Here is a 20,559-nt window from a genome sequence, read left to right as displayed (position 1 = left end):
CACCTTCTCAGGGTGCTCGAGTATTTTTGAGCGTCTAAACACGAGAGAAGAAAAGACGGTTAAATCCCGCAGCCCTGCGGCTGGACCACCGTCGAAGCTTAACGCTCTGTCAGTCCCCGTTGCCACGGCTACTGCAGCTGTTTACCCCGCAGTCAACGAGCCGGTATCTACCCGCTCGCCTGCGCGCATCCGCCGTTCTCACGGCAACCCAGAAAAATTTCAAAAGAGCATATGTCTGGTTGCACGGCTGACGCCGTATGTGTTTCTAGTACAGTGAATGTGCCCACGTTCTGTGCTCACCCCTGTACACAAGCACTATACATCCCGTGTCTCTCACAGAGCCCACTCCCATGAAGCAGGCAAAAGCCGCTTTAGTGTTAAAAGTAGGTCACGTGTCCACTTCTCCGTGCCCACACCTACTCACTGCCCGCTCTGTCACACGGCCTCGCACGACCGGTCATGTTTTAAATGTAAGTCCTGTGCCCGCCCTCGAGCGCTCACACATACTAACTACATTTTCGCCCCGACGCCGACATCGCGCGTCGCGCCTCACCCTATATGTTCCCCGTCCAAAGCCACCGGGACACTGTGTGTAAAACGGCCAGCTATCGCTGCGTGCGATCCGCCGTATCTAAGCACCAAGAGCGCGCGCGCCGCGCCCGCCCCTGAATGTATGTCCTGTGCCCGCCCTCGAGCACTCACACATACTAACGAACATTTTCGCCCCCGACGCCGCCATCGCGCGTCGCGCCTCACACTTTATGTTCCCCGTCTAAAGCCACCGGGACACTGTGTGTAAAACGGCCAGCTATCGCTGCGTGCGATCCGCCGTATCTAAGCACCAAGAGCGCGCGCGCCGCGCCCGCCCCTCCGTTTCGAGCTCTCGAGCCCGCGATGCGCGGCGATCGGAGCCCGGAGGCCATTCTGCACCTGGCTGCACACGCAAAATCGTGGGAAACTATTCCAGCCGCATCAGAACGGGTGCTAAGCACAGTAAAACAGGGCTATACTCTGCAGTTCGCTCACCGCCCTCCGCGCTTTCAAGTGCGTATCGAGACCAGAGTGAATGGGGAAGTAGCACATCTACTTCGAGCAGAAATAGCTACACTTCTGTGCAAAAGGGCTATAGAACCGGTTTCCCCTTCCATGAGCGAGTCGGGCTTTTACAGCCGTTATTTCCTCGTTCCCAAGAAGGACGGAGCTCTCAGACCAATTTTGGATCTGAGACGTTTGAACAAGGCTCTTATGAGAAGACCGTTCAAAATGCTCACAACCAGACAAATTCTCACGCAAATTCGCCCGAGGGACTGGTTTATATCTCTCGATCTAAAAGACGCGTGCTTTTCAGATCCTGATAATACCCCGTCACAGGCCATTCTTGAGATTCGCCTTCGACGGTCAGGTATATCAGTACACGGCCCGCCTGTCGACACAGCGCGCGCGCTGCATTCGATGCCTGGCCGCGTCCCTCCGGCCGGGCAGCACCGTACCTCTCAAAATATTTCAGAGGTTACTAGGTTGTATGGCCTCAGCCGCAGCAGTGCTTCGGCTGGGTCTTTTACGAATGCGCCCGCTACAACGCTGGCTGAATGCCCGAGTGCCTCACAGAGCATGGGCTTCCGGCGGTATCCGCATCAGAGTGACTCAGAGCTGCGTTTCAGCTCTGAAGCCCTGGTTAGCGGCCGACTGGTACCAGCGGGGAGTGACAATGGGAGCTATCTCACACCGCAAAGTTATCTCGACGGACGCTTCCACCTCAGGCTGGGGCGCTCTGTTCGAGGGCAAACCGGCTTTTGGCCTGTGGTCAGACCGGGAAAAATGCCTCCACATAAACTGTTTGGAGATGATAGCGGTCGAGAACGCGCTCAGGCGCTTCCACCCATTCATACAGGATCACCATGTGCTAGTCCGCTCGGACGACATGTCCGTGGTATCCTATGTGAACCGACAGGGCGGTGTCAGATCCAGGAACCTGTGCAGGCTGACAGAACGCCTCCTCGTGTGGGCTTACCGCTCGCTGCGCTCGCTGAGAGCCGCGCACGTGCCGGGCCACCTGAATGTCGGTCCAGACAGACTGTCCAGGGACAACATTCCCCCGGGAGAATGGTCTCTGCACCCCCAGACAGTCCAGTTTCTCTGGCGCCTATTCGGCAGAGCGGAAATCGACCTCTTTGCGTCGAAAGACAATGCTCAATGCCCGAAGTTTTATTCGAAGAGCGAGGATGCGCTGTCCCAGACATGGCCCAGCCTCCCGCTGTATGCTTTTCCTCCGATCTCCCTGTTGCCACAGGTCATTTCGAGGATCAGAGAAACGCACCACTCAGTGCTGCTTATAGCCCCGCGTTGGGAAAACCAAACTTGGTACCCAGAGCTAGTGAGGCTGTCGCACTCACCCCCATGGCCGATCCCGGTGAGAAAGGATCTCCTCTCCCAAGCCGCTGGATCGATCTGGCATCCCCATCCAGAGCGCTGGTCGCTGCATGCATGGGCGATCAACGGATACCCGTTGACCTGTCAGAAGGGGTCGTGAACACGATCACGCAGTCTAGAGCCCCCTCCACGAGACGGCTCTACGCGTCTAAATGGTCGGTGTTTTCTAAATGGTGCGCTACTCAAAACCTGGATCCGCGCGCATGCGGGGTCCCGCGGGTGCTCTCCTTCCTGCAAGAGCTGTTGGAAAAGGGCAGATCCCCTTCCACGCTCAAAGTATATGTGGCCGCTATTACAGCGTTCGCTGAGACGACGCTCGGCCGGGCAATGGGAAGGAATGAGCTCATTATCCGCTTCCTCAGAGGAGCTAGACGGATGAACCCCCCGCGGCCCCCCTCGGTTCCCTCGTGGGATCTGTCCTTGGTCCTGGCGGCCCTAAAGGCTTTTCCCTTTGAACCACTTGAATCCGCGGATCTAAAGTATCTGTCGCTTAAAACCGTTTTTCTGATAGCTCTGTCTTCAGTCAAACGAGTGGGTGATTGGCACGCGCTATCTGTTAGCCCTGCATGTCTCGAGTTCGGGCCGAATGACTCGAAAGTCATTCTCAGACCGAGACACGGTTACATCCCCAAAGCGATTGGAACCCCGTTTAGGGCACAAGTTATTTCCCTCTCGGCTCTGCCAGCATCCGATAGTGGGGACAGTGATAACCTCCTATGCCCTGTCCGGGCGCTGAGAGTTTACATCACGCGCTCCGCCGCTTTCAGGCGTTCAGAGCAGCTCTTTGTTTCCTTCGGCGGACGCACCAAAGGTCTTGCCGCCTCGAAGCAGAGCTTGTCCAGGTGGATAGTGGACGCGATAGCAGCAGCTTATGCCTCCAAACACCTGCAGTGCCCTCTGGGCATCAGAGCCCATTCCACTAGAGGCATGGCCTCGTCGTGGGCCTGGTCCAGCGGAATTTCTATCCACGACATTTGTATGGCGGCGGGCTGGGCCTCCCCGTCTACATTCGTGAGGTTTTATAACCTGGAAGTTCCTGCCCTACAGGCAAAAATATTGTCGGTATAAGTGACATGTATGCTCTGCCCAGCTCCCGTGTGCAGACTACGTTCATATGCTGGCGCTATTCTGGTAACTACTCAGGGTGAAGTGTTTGACTCAGACCGGCTGTTCCGTTCTGTTTCCTATTTCCCGTTACGCGCTGTTATCGGTGCTGGCCTGCGCTGCTGGCCGCCCGCATTTATTTCTGCCGCACGGGAATTTTTCTCTTCATGTGAGACCAACTATGTCGTTTTCTCCTACCCTTATGAGTGCTTATGTACTGTATGGGCTCGCTCCGCCGGCCCTACTGTTTGTACTGCTATGTTTATAGACCGGCCGCGCCGCTCTATTTCATATGCTGCATGAAGTGCATGTACTACGCTGGCCCGTCTCTCCGACCGGCCATATTTCCCAGCAGAGTGTTTTCCCCGGTTCCCCTGGGATTCATGGGCTGGATGCTCGGCGCACACGGCGTTGACAAAGGGTTCCCGATGCGTAAGCTACTTACGCAATACGAGAGAACCTCTCGTAAGAGAACGTACTCGGTTACTAACGTAACCTCGGTTCTCTCTAGAAGAGGGAACGAGTATTGCGTAACCTGCCGTGTCGCGCCACGAGCTTTTGCGCTTCAGACTGCGAAAACCAGAATTTTAGCCTGTGAGCGCTGAATATATACACGCTGGCCACGCCCATTCTGACGGTTAGAAGGGTGTGGAGGGCGCGAAGCGCCCTCATTGGTTGCCGCGTTCAGAGCGCTCACCGATAGGCTTAAGCAGTTGCAGCCGAGCAGCCAATGAGCACGCTTATACAGCCTGCCTAGGTCTGTCGGCTGCTGCACTGCGTTGACAATGAATACAAAATTAAGGATAATTTTTTGGCTTCAGATCTCGAAGAAAGAAGACTTTCCCGATGCGTAAGCTACTTACGCAATACTCGTTCCCTCTTCTAGAGAGAACCGAGGTTACGTTAGTAACCGAGTACGTTTTATTAACAGGCCTGAATGGTTTTTCACACTTGTGTGTACTCTTGCTTGTCTTTGGAATTGTATTCATGGCTCAGGGGATGTTTTTGCAGCAAGAACGCACCACTTTCTGCTGCATAGCTGGAATAAATTATAACACTCTGTCTGGATCCTCTGGCTGAAATCCCATTAATCCCAGCCGGGTGACGTGTGAAGCCACAGGGCTCTTCCAGCAGATTATTTGCAATTACCAGCAGGTCATGAATGATGCAGCTTTGCTTCCAGCGGTGAACCGGAGACTGGTCCTGAAACATCAGGGATATACTGACACCTGCTGGAGGACACTGAGAATACAGGCTGGAGAAATATTACAAAGCTCCATCCATCCATCCATCCATCCATTCCCTGTCTGTCTGGCTATCTATCTATCTATCTATCTATCTATCTATCTATCTATCTATCTATCTATCTATCTATCTATCTATCTATCTATCTATCTATCTGTCTGTCTATATATCTCATTATCTATCTATTTTCAGTGGCAAACACTACAAGCCTGCTCAGTGAACAATATATATATATATATATATAGATGAAATGTATTTATTCAATATCATGTATTGTATTATGTCATTCTACCCACCAGATTTCCATGTTTTCATCACAGGGTAAAGCTGGACGTGTCAGTTTACACATTGACATTGTCACACAGAAGCACAAGCTGATAGTCAGTGTCTCTGTGTGTGTTGGAATACTCTGCATCACTATCACTATAACACTAGTGTTTATTAATTATTAATCAGGGAGTGGCGTGCTCTTGTGATGGCACACTTCACTCTGAAGCGCATTGCAGCAGCGCAGTAGAGGACAGGACAGGACAGAAGGTGTTTTACTGGAGAAACGGGTTAGAAACTGGGGCAGAAAGACATGTGTCCTCCAGAGAGCAGAGCACGGGTAACTACGCTGAGGCTTTCAACTTACACTCTTAAAACTATTTATATACACATTCAACTCCAAACTAAAGCAATATATATAGTTCAATACACTGAGGCTTTTGACTTCAGCTTACACTATCCCGAATGGGATTCGATATACACACACTCACCGGCCACTTAGGAACACTTGCTAGTACCGGTTTGGACTCTTTTTGCCTTCAGAACTGCCTTAATTCTTCATGTCAGAAATTCAGATTTGTCCATAATGTGAATTTGTCCTCTCGTTCCTCCACATCTCAAAGCTGCTCTACTGGACAGAGATCTGGAGACTGTGGATGGACATGATCAGCAACAATACTCGTTTAAATGAAGCTCAATTGGTACTAAGAGTCCTGAAGTGTGTCAAGAAACACCCATTACAGCATCAGCACCTGAACCGCTGATACAGGACAGATCATCCATGCTTTCATGTTGTTTTCACCAGATTCTGACCCGAACATCTGAATGTCAGCAGAAATCCAGACTCATCAGACCAGGCAACGTTTCTCCAATCTTCTATAGTCCAGTTTTAGTGAGTCTGTGAGTTATAGCCTCAGTTTTCTGTTCTGAGCTGACAGGAGTGACACCGGTGTGTTTCTTCTAAAGCTGGAGCTCTTCTGCTTCTATTAGACGTGTTCAGAGAAGCTCTTCTGCAGACTTCACTTGAGACGAGTGATTGTTTGAGTAACTGTTGACTTTCTATCAGCTGAATCAGTCTGGCCGTTCTCCTCTGACCCATGATTTCTCATTTTCTGACCATCCACCATACACTGTAAAAAAAATGTCCCTGTTAATTTACAGTAAACTACAGGCAGCTAGATGTACATGTATAATGCTGTAATTTTACAGTCCCTACTGTAATCTGCAACAATAGTTTATTACTGTAAATACATTACAGTAGGCCTACTGTGCTTTAGAAATATAAGCTGTACAGTATAATACTGTCAGGTGGTTGCCATTTTACTGTTATTTTAATGTTCCTAATGTAATCTCCATAAAACTATTTATTACTATAAAATGTAATCACTGCTGTTCTAAATGCGTCGCGGTGATCACGTGAATAGCGTCGCCAATCATGCGCTGGCATTCTGACAAGTAATGGTTAAAGTGAAATAGAGATGGGCACTTGGTTTCCATCCAAAGTTGCGAATTTAACTTATGCACAAAATTGAAAACATTTTTCATCCAGTTAATCGAAGAGAACAAAATCTTCACTTCCTGGTAAACTGGTGTTAAATATCACTAAGAAAAATGGAAGTTTCTGCAGTAGGAGAACAAGCCACTGTATTGTTCATAAACTGTATTACATTACTTGTGCAGTGCAGACAAAACACAATAAATGAACATGCTTTCAGTCATGTAAGACAGTTCTGGGAGGGAATTATACAAAACCACTTTGATGACAGACTTATCTCAGGTATTTCAGAACAACCAAAACAGCTTTTCAGATGCATTTAGTTCAGTTATGCCATCCCATCGCAAAGTAACTTTTTTTTTTTTTTTGTACATCATAGAATTTATTCGGTAAATGTGTCTCCATCGTAGTTTATGCTTATATTTTCTTATCAGATAAAACATGTATCCGACTCATTTGAGCGCATTAGTTTTAGGCACTTTTTTTTTTTTTTTTTTTTAAGCGGATATCTTGCAGTTTATTGCGATTATTCCAAAATGTGCATAAAATAGGTGGATGGAAACTCGGAATCGAGTCGCGCTTTAATAAATACACAAGAACACGCAGTAATTTCAGACAAATTAATCCAGATAGTCTATTTTAATCAAATCCACAAATTCTTTTAAAGAATCAAATTAGCCAGATATCAGTTATTATCACGATTAGAAGATCTGGCATCTGTCAAATCCTCTCGGATTTATTAAGCGAGGTGCGAAGAATGGACACCGGGCCTTCGATTTTATTTTTTGTTTTCTAACCTTTTGTACAGTCTCGCGTGAGCACTTTCTAAGAGCATAGAAAAAGTGAAATAAACATGGAATTTTTAAAAGAATAACAATTAATGTAGATTGTCAATTTGTTTTTTTGTTGGGCATAGCGTGTGTTCCTGTTTCACGTTAAATGCGTGAGAGTTGGCAACCCTGATTAATTACCGGTGCTCTGCCCAAGACGTTCCGATTGATTGCCTGAAGATAAAGTGTTCAATCAACCTGTTCTGAATTAATAAAAGCGCTTGCATCAGTGCATCTGATTGAGAGGAGCTGTAGAGTTGTTGAACGGCGTGGATTTTAACAGAAGTGTTGCAGGGTTTGGTTTGTTTTGTTTTATAGAGACGTACGCTCAATTTCTCTCTAGTCTTGGATGACTGCTCTATGGCTGTGAGGGAGATTTGTGTTTGGAAAGGGCTTATTTTTGCCCTTTTCCTCTTTGCTGTTGATGGACAGAAAAGGCCGTAAGTATGTGGCTTTGAGTTTGAGGTGAACAGAAGGGGCTTAATCTATGCTGATGCAGTTTTAAAGATGGCTAAATGAAGCACTAAAGCCTTGACCGTATGGTAAAAGTTCATTAGTCACGTCACCTACTTTATGGCCACCTAGTGGCCAAAGGATGAATAGGACCCACCAAACTGCTGTTCATTAGCTCTGAAAGTCCCCCTGTAGTCAATTGTATCCCTTAAATCTCACTTTTGATCACCAAAATGACATTTAACCGTTTTTTGACATTTAATTTGACAGTGACATTTAACACCAGCGATTTCAAACTGTGTTTTTGAGTCTTTGGTTCACTGCAGTTTTAAGGAGAATATACTAAGTGATGATGTTGATAAGTCTCAAAAACACAGTTTGAAATCGCTGGTGTTTCTGACGTCACACTCACAAACTACCTTGAAACCAATCGGATCAACACGTGATCGTCAACAGTGGATCTCTGAGTTGCAGTGAGTGAGTGGGGGTGGGCAAATTAGCATATTCATAGAATCGCGTAGGCCTATACTATACTATGTATTTGTACATGGTTTGTCTTAAAGCATATTAAAAACACCACATAGACATATAAACAACATTTTAAAGCTTGATTTTCACCACAGGAGGACTTTAATGTTAACACTTCATTGACATTAACGCTTAAAAAAAATAATTAAAAAAATAAAGCAAGTCATGTTGAAGGGATTTTTCTTGATTTTTTTTTTTTTTTTTTTGTGCTGTTGGAGTTTGTTGCTTGTTCCTCATTGTTTATGTATTTCTGAACAAAATGGCTGTCTTGTGCTCTCATTTTTGACCATGGGAGCCCAGTGTTGCAAACTCTGTGGGTTTCCTGTGGGTTTTTCCCCTTGCAGCTTAAAGGTTTGTCCCACCTAGAAAACCAACCGCACATACTTACAATTTTGGTGCTCCAACACACCACCCCACCTGCTCCCTCCAACCCACTCACTTTGGGCTATTTTTGATTGCAAATTAGGCTAGTTTTGATGCGCAACCCTGTAGCAGCCACTTTCTGCGAATGTTCAACCAATTTGTACATGTTCTGCCCTGGTTCCTTATGGTTTCTGAAGCTAAACTTCATGATGTCTACACAGATTATTCATGGTGATGTTCCCTGCAGTGATTGAGTCTGGATCAGATGCCAAACTGTGCATAACTCTTCTGAAATCCCAAGAGAGTCTCACAATGACTGTTTCTCTGCTTGATGACACAACCAGGACAACTCAACTTTTGCAGGAGGTTTTTGTAAAGCCGCTTCACCGCTGCTTTAGTTTCCAGGTCTGTCATTAGACGCATGTGGCTTTTTCGTCTGGTTTGTTGTATGTTAACTGAGTTTCTCTGCAGGCTCCTCAAGTAGATAGAGAATCGGTGCAGAAGCTAAAGGTGGAAGTTCGAGGGAGGATCTTCAGAGCAACCCAAGAAAGGAAAGTCATGTTCAGACGATACATGCCTTTGACCTTCATCCAAACAGACAAACCCATCTACAATCCAGGACAAACGGGTGAGCTGTGAATGACCCATGGTTGAATATTATAGAAAGTCCATTATGCTACAAGTTCTGATTGCCTTCAAGTGCATTATGCAACTAATGTGAATGTTTATTGCTGTCTTTGTAGTGAATTTTAGAGTCGTCACCATGGATGCCAAACTTGAGCCTCTTGATCAAATGGTAAGACCTGATCTGATCATTCACCATATTGGGTGATCTGACCATGAACAAATTGCAAATTTAAAGGCAGGGTAGGCAGGATTTTTCTAAAAAAAACTTTTTCCCAAATTTGTTTAAACTGTCTTTATATACCAATACATAATTAAACTGTCTTTATATACCAATACATAATTAAAATGTAAGTACTCTGAAAAATAGAGTATAAAAATCGAGTGTCTCTAGTCCTCTCAGGAGTGCAATAAACTGCAGCTACTTATTCTATTCACTCCACCCCCTCCCTTCTGGGCTCCTTCCAAAGCCACGCCCCCAAAACATATGAACGCGCGATGCCGACCGCTCAGCTGGAGGAGGACGCGTTTGCCAGCGCCGAGAGGAGCGCAGTGTATGTAGTGACATCATGTCAGAATCACATGTAATAAAATACCTAACTTTATCATTATGAACATAAACAACTAACATGGCTGTTAGTACTCACTATCAAGCTAGCACATCGATACTTGTAAAGTTTAAAATATATTGAGTTTGATTCGGTAACGAGCTAGTAACATAAGGCAAAGCTAAAAACAGGTTGCATTGATGCACGTTTTCCCATTACCAGCAGTTACACTGTGATGAAGGTGAATTTCGTGTAAGATTCATAACATATACAGTGTTTTTCATGTAAGAGCTTCCACGGTTAAAGCACTGTTGGCTCTGATGAGGACTAACGTTACACTCCGGAGACAAGTAGCCTACCTTTCTACCTTACTAGTTCCTTTTTTTGCCTTGTTTGCCTTCGCTGACTGTATATGCAGGTACTGTGAATTTTGACTGCTCTTTCTCTGCCATAATTGTGATTCTTCCTAGCTTCCGTGCCTCTCTCTGTGCCTCTTCCCCTCCTCGAGTCAAACGGGGGCACGCATGTGGGCAGCTCCTGTAGTATCAGGGGTGGTAGCCATGGTAGCGAGCGAGGGAGAGAGTGACAGCCGCCCAGCCAATCATTTCATTCATTCCGAATGGAAATAAGTAGCTGTTTATTGCAGCCCTGAGAGGACTAGAGACACTCGATTTTTATACTCTCTTTTTCTGAGTACTTACTTTAATTATGTATTGGTTATAAAGACAGTTTAAACAAATTTGGGGGATATTTTTTTTTTTTTTTGAAAAATCCTACCTTGCCTTTAAAGCTGGTTATTTCTACATGCAGAGTTTTGCACTTTCCTTTTCAATGACTTTGCTGCATGAGTGTGTTTGTGCTTTTAAATGCCTGATATTCTGTCTTTGTGTCTTACAGTACAATCTGGTGGTGGTGGAGGTGAGAATTTGCTCTGGTTCAAGTTGATGCAGATTTTTGCACTTTTGCTTTGTTTGCAGTATTTCTCTAAGCTGTTAATTGTTTTAATAGGACAATCATAATAACCGGATTGGTCAGTGGACAAACATTTCCTCAGTGGAGTGGATATTGCAACTTTCTCACAAGTTAAACCCAGAAGCTCAGATAGGGATGTACACATTGAAAGCTTTTATTGGTGACGGAACAGTCTTCCAAGTTTTTGAGGTGAAAAAATATGGTAAGTCGTTGTGAATGATGTGTAACCGCAGATCTGAGGACTTGATCAGGAGCGTTTTGTTTCTTGTTTAGTTTTGCCCAAGTTTGATTTGACCGTAAACGCACCACAGACGTACAGCGTTGCAGATGTGGGACTAAAAGTTGAGGCTTGTGCCAAGTGAGTGACGCATTTTATTTTCTTGTCTTGTGGTTGGTCAGTTCTTGATCTTATTCCTTGTGATGTTTCCCAGATACCCATATGGCCAACCTGTTCTTGGTCAAGCATTTGTGGAAGTATGCCGTGATCCTTTTCCATACTCTGTGGTTCCTGTGGCGACCCCTCCGTGCCTGAATCAAACCGCTAAGGTGTGTGGGTCCTGCCTTACAGCTAAGGGTTTTTCTTCTGCTTGGACTTGACTTAAATGTGGCAAATCTCTGTTCTGCTACCAGATGAATGCCACGGGCTGTGCCTCCCTTACCTTAGATACAGCATCGTTTTTCAACCCCAAATTTGAGAAATTTCTTGAAGATTTGTTTTTTGTTACTGTGAACGTCACGGAGACGGGAACAGGTGAGCTATTGGCTGGTCTGAATGAGGCATGTTTTTGGAGGATGTTGACTTGTTTATTTGGTGCGTTGTCTGTCTGTCTGTCTGTCTGTCTGTCTGTCTGTCTGTTCTATCTAAACTGCTTGAACTAGAGGGTCATCAATTTAATATCTGGTTTTGTTTGGTAACTGGACACTGTGGAATCAAAGGAAATTAGAACGCAGACTTCAAAAAAAAAAAACAACTTCAACCCCAATGTTGGAAGGAGTGTCTATTAAATCTCAAACCGATTGGGACCTGATTGTTTATACTGGTTGCAGAATAGGCCATTCCAGGAAGACACAAGTTTTTAAGACTAGATCCACCAAAATGTTCTTTCAGTCAAAACTCTTTATCATTGAAGCATGTTTTATTAGATTGTGCTGGTTTTAACCCTGTGAGAAACCTTTTGAAGTTTTTAACAAAATTAACCAAAGTAGTTTAATAGCTAATAGCAAAAATGTATTCTAAACAGCTGATTTAGTTTTACCATACAAATTTCTTGCCATGAATATAGCCACAGAAGCTAGCATAGCGTTAAAAACAAACATTATTTGGTGCGTATGTTTCTTTTTCCCCAGATGTGGTTATGTCAAAATATGCAACCGTGTCCATTACATTTGAAGTCGGCATGGTCACGTTTTTGAATCTCCCGGATAATTTTGAACCTGGATCAGTGATTAATGGAGAGGCAAGTAAAAGTTCATCCATTGTCGTAGAAGCCTTCTTATTGGTTCCCTTTCCCAACCTAATCTTTCCCAATAGATCTCAGTGTCTCGTTTCGATGATACTCCAATTGCGAACAAAACTGTGTATCTCCTGGATAGTAACAGCTGGCCCAACAAATTGCTGTTGAATCTAACTACAAACCAGAACGGACTGGCCATGTTCTCCTTCAATACTGATAAAAGTTCTAAAGCTGCTCTATATCTCCTGGTACGGCTTGCTCTTTGTATTTTGTGAAATGAAGACTTCTCTCTCGCATGAAACTATTCCATTTGTTGTTCCCCAGGCAAGTGTGACTCCAGCAGTTATTTATGGTTACAAATTGCCATACTTCACTATAGATATGAGGGTTGTACAGCTTCGCCAACCTGTTTCTCCCGATATTCCATCAATTAGTGTACTGACTATAGTGAATCTTGAGCAGCCACTCAAATGTGGTGCTGCGTTCCCAGTGACGGTGAAATATTCTTTTGTTGGAGAGGCTGGTAGCTACAAAACTGAAATTATCTATATGGTAAGCGGAGACCAGTTTTGTAGTGATTTTGATTGACTGCTGGTCTGTTTGTCCAGCACCTGTTTGTCTTCTGTCAGGTCTTGTCCAGAGGAGTTATTGTTCTCCATGGAGGTTGGAAGGTCACAGCAATAGCTGGTGATACAGTCACAAGCGGCTCCGTGTCGTTCCAGCTGTCTGTCAGTATCAAAATGGCTCCAGTGGTTCAGATTCTGGCCTACTGCGTTCTGCCCAGTGAGAATGTACTTGCTGTTAGTGAGTCTTTTGACACTGAAACGTGTTTACAAAAACAGGTAGGATGTGCACTAGCATCTTTTGGCTTCAAATGGGGAACAGTGTGTCATACAGCATGTGTTGGTTCTTGTTCCAGGTGTCTCTGAATTTCTCTCCTGCTACGGCTGTTCCGAGTGAGGGAAATGTTTTGACTGTCTCTGCTCAAGCAGGATCCCTGTGTGGTCTCAGCGTTGTAGATCAAAGCATCTGGAGCGTGGAGCCAGGAAGACGTCTGAGTCCTAAAATGGTAGCCATGTTGACTTAAATACCTGTTGGACTTGATTGACATTCATGTTTAGCTTTAGAATTTGAGTAATGCTGATGGATCAGTTTGACAAACCTATGCTATTATGATGTGGCTGTTATGATTACTGCAGTTTTAGTGTATGTTTAACACCTAACATTATGGGTGGTGATGGCGCAGTGGATAAGACACATGCCTTTGGTGTGAGAGATTCAAATCCCGGGTTCAAATCCACTGCGAGACACCAATGTGTCCCTGAGCAAGACACTTAACCCCTAGTTGCTCCAGAGGCGTGCGACCTCTGACATGTATAGCAATTGTAAGTCGCTTTGGATAAAAGCGTCAGCTAAATGAATAAATGTAAATGTAAACTCTGTGACATAACATGCCAAACATAAATGCATTTAGTTCAAGAATTTCCCAGAAACAAGTGACATACCAACTCTATTGTTTCATGGTCCCAGGTGTTTGACTTGCTCGCGGTGAGATTGCTATCAGGTTACCCATCCAGCATTGAGGATAAACCAGAGTGTGTAGGTGTTCGAAAAGTAGTCCGTCGAGATACTCCTATAGATACTGCCTATGCAGCCTTCGAGGTAGAAAACCATTAATTACCATCTAGTCACTGAATAATACCGAGTCATTGACTTTAATCTGTCTTGTGTTTTGACTTGTTACTCTGACAGAGCGTGGGGATGAAGATCGCAACAAATCTCGTTTTACAAACCATTCTTTGCCAGCAGTTTCAATCCATCATCCCCGAAAGTAGGTCTATGTGGATTAATTGAATGATATGGTGAACTGTCCTTGAGCTATGGGAGGTTATTCCTCTTTTTTTGTGTATTGACATTGGGTGTTTTTAATCTTATTATAAATGCAACAGAGGGGCGGTTGAGATCCTTTGTTGCTTCAAAACTAAAGTGCATGCAGAAAGCAAGGACATGTCTTGTCTTTTATTTCAGCGACTTCACCTGCTCCTTTAACCTTTAAAATAACTGATGCGGTTAACTTGGCTACTGCTGCTGCTCCTCCTCCAGAAGCAGAAAGTGCTGGAGGCAAGCACTCTTTTAAAGTGACCGTCAGGAGTTACTTTCCAGAACCATGGCTCTGGCAGCTTGCTCAAGTGGGGTTAGTGAAGCATCTTGTGTGTTCCATCGAAAGTCACTTGCCCACAGTTTTTACTTCTCCAGTTATTTAATTCTCTCTTCTGCTGTCCTTCAGAGACACTGACTCCATAAAAGTTCCTCTCAATGTTCCTGACACTATCACCACATGGCAGGCGGAGGCGTTTTGCCTGTCCTCCACAGGTTTTGGTCTGGCCCCTCCTGCTGTCCTGACCGTCTTCCAGCCCTTCTTCCTGGAGCTCTCCCTGCCATACTCCATTGTCCGTGGGGAGTCTTTTAATCTGAAGGCCACGGTCTACAACTCTCTGTCCAAGTGCATCATGGTGTGTCATTGGAACTTTTCTATACAGATCCATTGTATAAAGGAAAATAATCAATGTCTTTGCTCTGTGCCCTAATGTTTCATTGACAGGTTAAAGTAACTCCAGCTTCATCCACGGCCTTCACTCTTAAGCCGTTTACTGATCCGTATTCGTCCTGTCTCTGTGCCAATGAGAGAAAGACCTTCAAATGGGTTCTCTCAGCTTCTGTTCTCGGTCAGTTTTGGACTGTCTATCTCTAAATTGAGTGTATATTAGGTGTTGCTCACTTTCTGTCTGTCACTGCAGGAGCTGTCAATGTGACTGTCAGTGCTTCAGCTGAACCGTCCCGGACTCGATGTGGCACTGAGGTTGTGACAGTACCGACGAGAGGACGCATTGATGTAGTTTCTCAAAGTCTACTTGTCCTGGTGAGTGTTAACCAGTCTTCTGGAGTTTGATCATGGAGCTCATGCTGCTTTACTGATGTGGTGTTTTATTGCTTTTATAGCCCGAAGGACTTGAAAAGACAAACACCCAGAGTTGGTTACTGTGTCCAAAGGGTTTGTTTGCACTCAATGGCCCGGTTTCACAGACAGGGATTAAATAAAGATCGGATTAGGCCTTAGTTCAATTAATTCAATTCAAATTTATTAAGACATTTAAATTGCATTTATAAACATGCCTTAGAAAAAAAACATTACTGATGTGCACCTTGAGACAAAACAATGGCACTGACTTCATTTTAAGATATGTCATTGTAAGTTGCTTTCAGTTAAAACGGCTCAAACATGCATTTTAGTCTGGGATTAGGCTTTAACTGTGTTTGCGAAACTAGGGGTATGATTCCCAAACACATTCTCCCCGTGCAGCCAAGCATTAGCCTAGCGCTTAATGCTGATCCATTCTGTTCTGTCCCTAGGAAAAGTTCTTTCTGAAGACGTGACTCTGATGTTTCCAAAAAATGTGCTTCAGGAATCAGCCAGATGCTCAGTTTCAGTTCTTGGTAAAGTATTTTATTGAGTAGAAACAGACGGGTGATGTTTGGCAGAATAACTTTGTGGGTTTATGCTTGACCTCTCGTAGGGGACATAATGGGTCGTGCGCTGAAGAATCTGGATAGGTTGTTACAGATGCCATCTGGCTGTGGAGAACAGAATATGATCATTCTTGCTCCCAATATTTACATCCTGCTGTACCTGGACGTCACAGGGCAACTCACGCCAGCCATCCGAGAGACCGCCACTGGCTACCTTCAGAGCGGTATGGGTGTCCAAAGCCGCTAAATATGTAGGGAACACAATTCCAAGGAGGTTTAAACCTGCTCTTCCAATTTTGAGTCAGGAACCCCCTTCCTGACCAATTTACATGTGCCTTTTGACCTAATCAGGATACCAAGGACAACTGAACTACAGACATGACGATGGTTCATACAGCACATTTGGTTATGATGAATCGAATGCATGGTGAGTTTCACACTGTTCTACTGTTGTGTATAATCTGTTGTGGCACCAGCAGTTTGTAAGTGCAGTTTGTAAGTTCAGTTTGTACTCCACTGCCAGGTTGACCGCCTTTGTCCTGAGGTCCTTTGGTCTAGCGAGGCAATTTATTTCCATTGATCCACGTGTCCTGCAGAGCGCAAAGAATTGGTTGATCAGAAAGCAGGGTTCAGATGGCTGTTTCATGCAGAAGGGAACTCTGTACCACAACGACATGAAGGTGCATTACATGTTTCTTGAAAAAATACGCTCTAACCAGTAGACTTGGTGTGAGACCGTCCTTTTAAATAAAATGTGCTGGTGTGTTTTAGGGTGGGGTTAGCGATGGCGTGACCATGACCGCCTACATAGTTTCATCGCTGCTCGAACAAGGCGTCCCAGTCATGGTAAAAAAATCTCCAGTCTCCTTGCAGAGGACCTTTCTGTTCTGGCTGCATTCTATTTGCTTTGATTTTTCAGGATCCTGTCATTACCAAAGCTCTGTCATGCTTGAGGCCTGTTGTTGGGAACCTGGGAAACACCTATGCCATGGCTCTGCTGGCCTACACCTTCAGTCTGGCTGGAGAGACTACCACTCGATCACTGCTTTTAACTGCCTTGAACAACAATACAATTTCTAATGGTGAGCTTTACCAGCTTCTTGAGATGTTGGTCCATCAGGTTCTTTGGTATCAGCTTTCTCCCTTCCGTCCTAAGGCACTAAGCTCCATTGGTCTCAGACGACATCTGGTGATACTCTGGCGGTGGAGATCAGCTCTTACGTGCTGCTAGCAGTTCTCAATGTAAAGCCGAAGCCTGCTCTGAGCCAGGCTAACCGCATTGTCAACTGGCTGGTGGCCCAGCAGAATCCCTATGGAGGCTTTTCTTCCACCCAGGTGCCTCTGACTACCAAACATGAGCGCAATCACCTAGGCTACGTTCAGACTGTCAGTCCAAATCCGATTTTTGTGCTTATTCAATTGAAATCTGATCAGATTTAGCAAAAAAAAAATCACATGCAATACAAATCCGTTTCAAGCTACATCCATACGCTTGTAGAACGGAGATGACAGCGTGGGAAAAAGCCACTTATACCAGCCTCCCACGGTTCTGCCGCTGCCTCAGAAGACGCAGTAGACCAGCGTGACGGATACACATTATGTTGTAAAATTAAAATAAAACATCTCTATTGCAAACCTCTCCATGTTGTCGTATTTGGCTTATTCCTACCAAAGCCACGTCATTGCCATAGAAACCATTGCAGATATTCGGAAAACGAAAAAGCTGCATGGAAACCGGATCTGAACTGTTGCGATACACAGTGTGGACTTCAATCATTTTAGATCAGATTCCAATCGGATACAGAAGTAATCAGATTTGGACTGAGCGTGTGAACGTAGCTTTATAAGAGTGGAGTTTTGAATCTGGTGCTTGTGTTTAGGACACGGTGGTGGCTCTTCATGCACTGTCTGTTTACTCTACTCAAGTGTTCAGCTTGAAAGGCTCCAGCACTGTTACCGTACAGTCCCCAGTGGTAGGAGGAGACTCTTATAGCTTTAACGTGAATCAAGACAACAAGCTGCTGTTTCAGGAGAAGCCGCTGAAAAACGTTCCTGGCAAATATAGTGTTAAAGCAAAAGGATCCACTTGTGTGTCTGTGCAGGTCTGTATATTTACCCCATCTATTTCTGTTTCTGTTGTGCACGTCCTAATTCTCCTTGTTTTGTTTGCTCTGCACTCATACTGTAGGTTGCGTGTTTCTACAACATCCCAACACCCATTGAAGCCAACGGGATGCTGAGCGTTGGCGCGAAGGTGACTGGAGACTGCAAACCGCTAGGAGCCAATCTCATGTTGAACTTCACGGTGAAGTAAGAATAGCTTTGGCTTTGTGGCATTATTTTCCTGTTATCTCTGTAAAGCTGCTTTGAAACGATCTGTATTGAAAAAAGCGCTATATAAATAAAGGTGACTTGACTTTGTGTCTTGAAACCAGCTCATGGTTCTGAAAAGGAAGCTGCTTTCTTGATCCTGTTGATTAAACTTCCAGTTCTTCATCACCCTCATTCAGATACAACGGCGTAAAAGCAAGCACTAACATGGTTCTAGTGGACATTAAGCTCTTGTCGGGCTTCACAGCAGATACGTCACCGGTACGCACGCAGATTAAGATGATTTAGAAAGTCTCAAGATGCTTGAAGCTCCTTCAGATGTAATTGTGTTTGTAAACGATGGTCTCTTCCCCTTAGCTTGGTTCTTCACCCCAATCGTTCGCCCCGCTAGTGAAGCGGGTTGATTCTGGAGATGATCGTGTCCTAGTGTATCTGAAAGAGGTGAGACTGTACACTGGGAATATTCACTAGCTGCCATCCTCATGAGTGCTGTGTATGTGCTGCTGTTCATTCTTTCTGTCTCGCAGGTTCCCAAAGGCGTCCCCATGAGTTACACTCTGCAGCTGAAACAGGTTCTTGCAGTGGAAAATCTCAAGCCGGCAGTCATCAACGTTTATGACTACTATCAGACAAGTACACTTTCATCATCCTAGTCTTGCTTTTGCTCTGCTATATTCTCTGTTGAACATGATCCAGCTCATTTTCTGTTCCTCTTTCAGGTGATGCGTTTGAGACCACATACACGTCCCCCTGCATGCTTTGAATCAGAACAGGCTACAGGACACACGACTTGAATAAAACTGCTTTTATACTATCAGTCCATTTGTTGCCTTCGTTTTGTTCCGTAGAGATGTTTGTTTGAATCAGGAAGTTTCAGTGTTCATGAGTTTCTATTTGTACTGCGACTTCAAATCCATATAACATGGCTCACTCAGGCTGTGTGTGTGTGTGTGTGTGTGTGTGTGTGTGTGTGTGTGTGTGTGTGTGTGTCGATAAACCTAGCCCAATCTGCCGGTGCTTTGATTTCGCCCTGCAGCTCATGCTGGTAACATGTACATTCTTCTATCTTGCTTCTGTTTCAAATTTGCGGGGACGGCTGCGGCCATTACTGACAGCTGAAGTGAGGAGGTACCGTGAGATCTTGCAAATTCCCGTATGACGCGCGATATAACGGGATGCCCTGTGCTGAATTGCTGCAGAGCTCTCCGGCATCTGGCAAAAATAGAAGCTCTGCGTATCTGCTCCGGAGGGCTGGGACTGAGTCGGAACGCAGCCGTTTCGCAGTCAGTGAAAATACACACATTGACTTTAATGGAAACCTATTGACTCTGTCGCCGTTCTGGAGCGGATCCACAGCCGTTCCGCAGTTGGTGGAAATTGCCTGTTATTCACCTCGTGCGCTATTGGCAGGTTTAATCCAATCCAATTTCTAGACAATGCTCAATGGCTTTTTAGTTTAGCAAAAAATCACTTGAGTGGGTGTAAAATTAAATACCACTCACTTTCATGTGTTTGTTTTTTTTTTTTTTTTTTTTTCACAACCTGCAAAAATCGCTCTGCTGATCAATGCTCCAAACCAACACGTTTGACACGTTTCCTGCCCGGCGTTTTCGCTGCAAAGTACGTCACCCGGATCGTTGGTCTGATTGGTTGAAGGACTATCCAATTGCGTACAGAGTCATTTGAACTATGCCTGTTGATCACGCTTCTTGTGCAGTAGAAAATACAAAGCAGACTCCCCAGACTAATGTTCAATCTTAAAAGATTGAGCTTGGTCAGGTGAGAGCCAGACTAGTTACTGACAATAATTTAGCAGTAATAGTTGGGGGCAGTTGTGGCCTTGTTTCCTTTCCTCGCTTCTCAGCTCCAACAACATTGCATTATAAATACTAGAATGTACATTTCCTGAAGAAAATGTGAGTGGTGCTTGCAGTGGCAAAACTTGCCACTCGGTTGCTAGGGTGTTCTGCACGATAGCATACGAGCCAACAAATATGTCTGTATGATATTGTGGGGCTGAAATAATATGGCTTCTACATGTTGCAATATGGTTGCTAGGTGGCTCTAAACGGTCTGGGTGGTTGGTATGGTGTTGATTGGTGGTTGCTAGTGTATCATGGTTGTTGCTAAGGTGTTCTAGGCGGTTGCTAGGTGGTTGCTAAGGTATTCTGGGTGTTGTTAGGTGGTTGTTAGGGTGTTCTGGGTGGTTGCTCCAACACCATTGCATTATAAATATAATCACATAATTTTCGGCGTATTGGTAAAGAGTGGAAACAATCAGGATCGTTCTGGTTCTGTGCCGTTGCAGGACATGTTTTGACTGTGGTTGTGTGTTTGATGAACACCTGTAAAACCTCACCGACACCCACGTTTGTCGATCTTCTGAA

General features: G+C 45.0%; 1 protein-coding gene across 5 annotated transcripts; it reads left to right on the top strand.

Annotated features, from left to right (window-relative positions):
• Positions 1-7,581: 7,581 nt before the first annotated feature.
• Positions 7,582-18,990, top strand: LOC308698251 (alpha-2-macroglobulin-like). Of its 5 annotated transcripts, none has more exons than XR_014031039.1 (34): positions 7,591-7,811; positions 8,937-9,120; positions 9,187-9,343; positions 9,459-9,511; positions 10,785-10,805; positions 10,896-11,061; positions 11,133-11,217; positions 11,291-11,405; positions 11,490-11,610; positions 12,207-12,316; positions 12,391-12,561; positions 12,638-12,865; positions 12,943-13,155; positions 13,233-13,382; positions 13,844-13,975; positions 14,066-14,144; positions 14,342-14,507; positions 14,601-14,826; positions 14,916-15,039; positions 15,112-15,233; positions 15,314-15,365; positions 15,725-15,808; positions 15,889-16,065; positions 16,193-16,268; positions 16,365-16,521; positions 16,613-16,687; positions 16,761-16,923; positions 16,998-17,176; positions 17,768-17,943; positions 18,030-18,151; positions 18,352-18,433; positions 18,530-18,613; positions 18,700-18,805; positions 18,892-18,988. XR_014031039.1 is itself a non-coding variant. In XM_081378181.1 (34 exons), exons 1-34 carry the CDS (start codon positions 7,732-7,734, stop codon positions 18,933-18,935), a joined length of 4,326 nt encoding a protein of 1,441 aa, XP_081234307.1. In that variant the 5' UTR covers positions 7,591-7,731; the 3' UTR covers positions 18,936-18,990. The 5 variants fall into 5 exon arrangements, 3 of the variants coding, with proteins under 3 accessions (XP_081234309.1, XP_081234307.1, XP_081234308.1); XR_014031040.1 differs by having other exon boundaries at positions 17,722-17,943; positions 18,277-18,433; XM_081378181.1 differs by having other exon boundaries at positions 17,722-17,943; positions 18,892-18,990.
• The last annotated feature ends 1,569 nt before the right edge of the window (positions 18,991-20,559 follow it).

Source organism: Scardinius erythrophthalmus (genome assembly GCF_964197995.2).
Source record: "Scardinius erythrophthalmus genome assembly, chromosome: 11".
NCBI classification, from domain to species: Eukaryota; Metazoa; Chordata; class Actinopteri; order Cypriniformes; family Leuciscidae; genus Scardinius; species Scardinius erythrophthalmus.
The sequence above is the reverse complement of the archived record's forward strand: the minus strand, read 5'-3'. Positions and strand labels throughout refer to the sequence as shown.

Excerpts from the sequence above, each read along its gene's own strand:
- LOC308698251 (XM_081378181.1), top strand. The coding sequence starts at position 7,732 with ATGGCTGTGAGGGAGATTTGTGTTTGGAAAGGGCTTATTTTTGCCCTT. Across the intron at positions 13,976-14,065 it reads CTGCCTATGCAGCCTTCGAG|AGCGTGGGGATGAAGATCGC; the intron begins GTAGAAAACCAT and ends TTACTCTGACAG. Across the intron at positions 16,688-16,760 it reads AACAAGGCGTCCCAGTCATG|GATCCTGTCATTACCAAAGC; the intron begins GTAAAAAAATCT and ends TTGATTTTTCAG.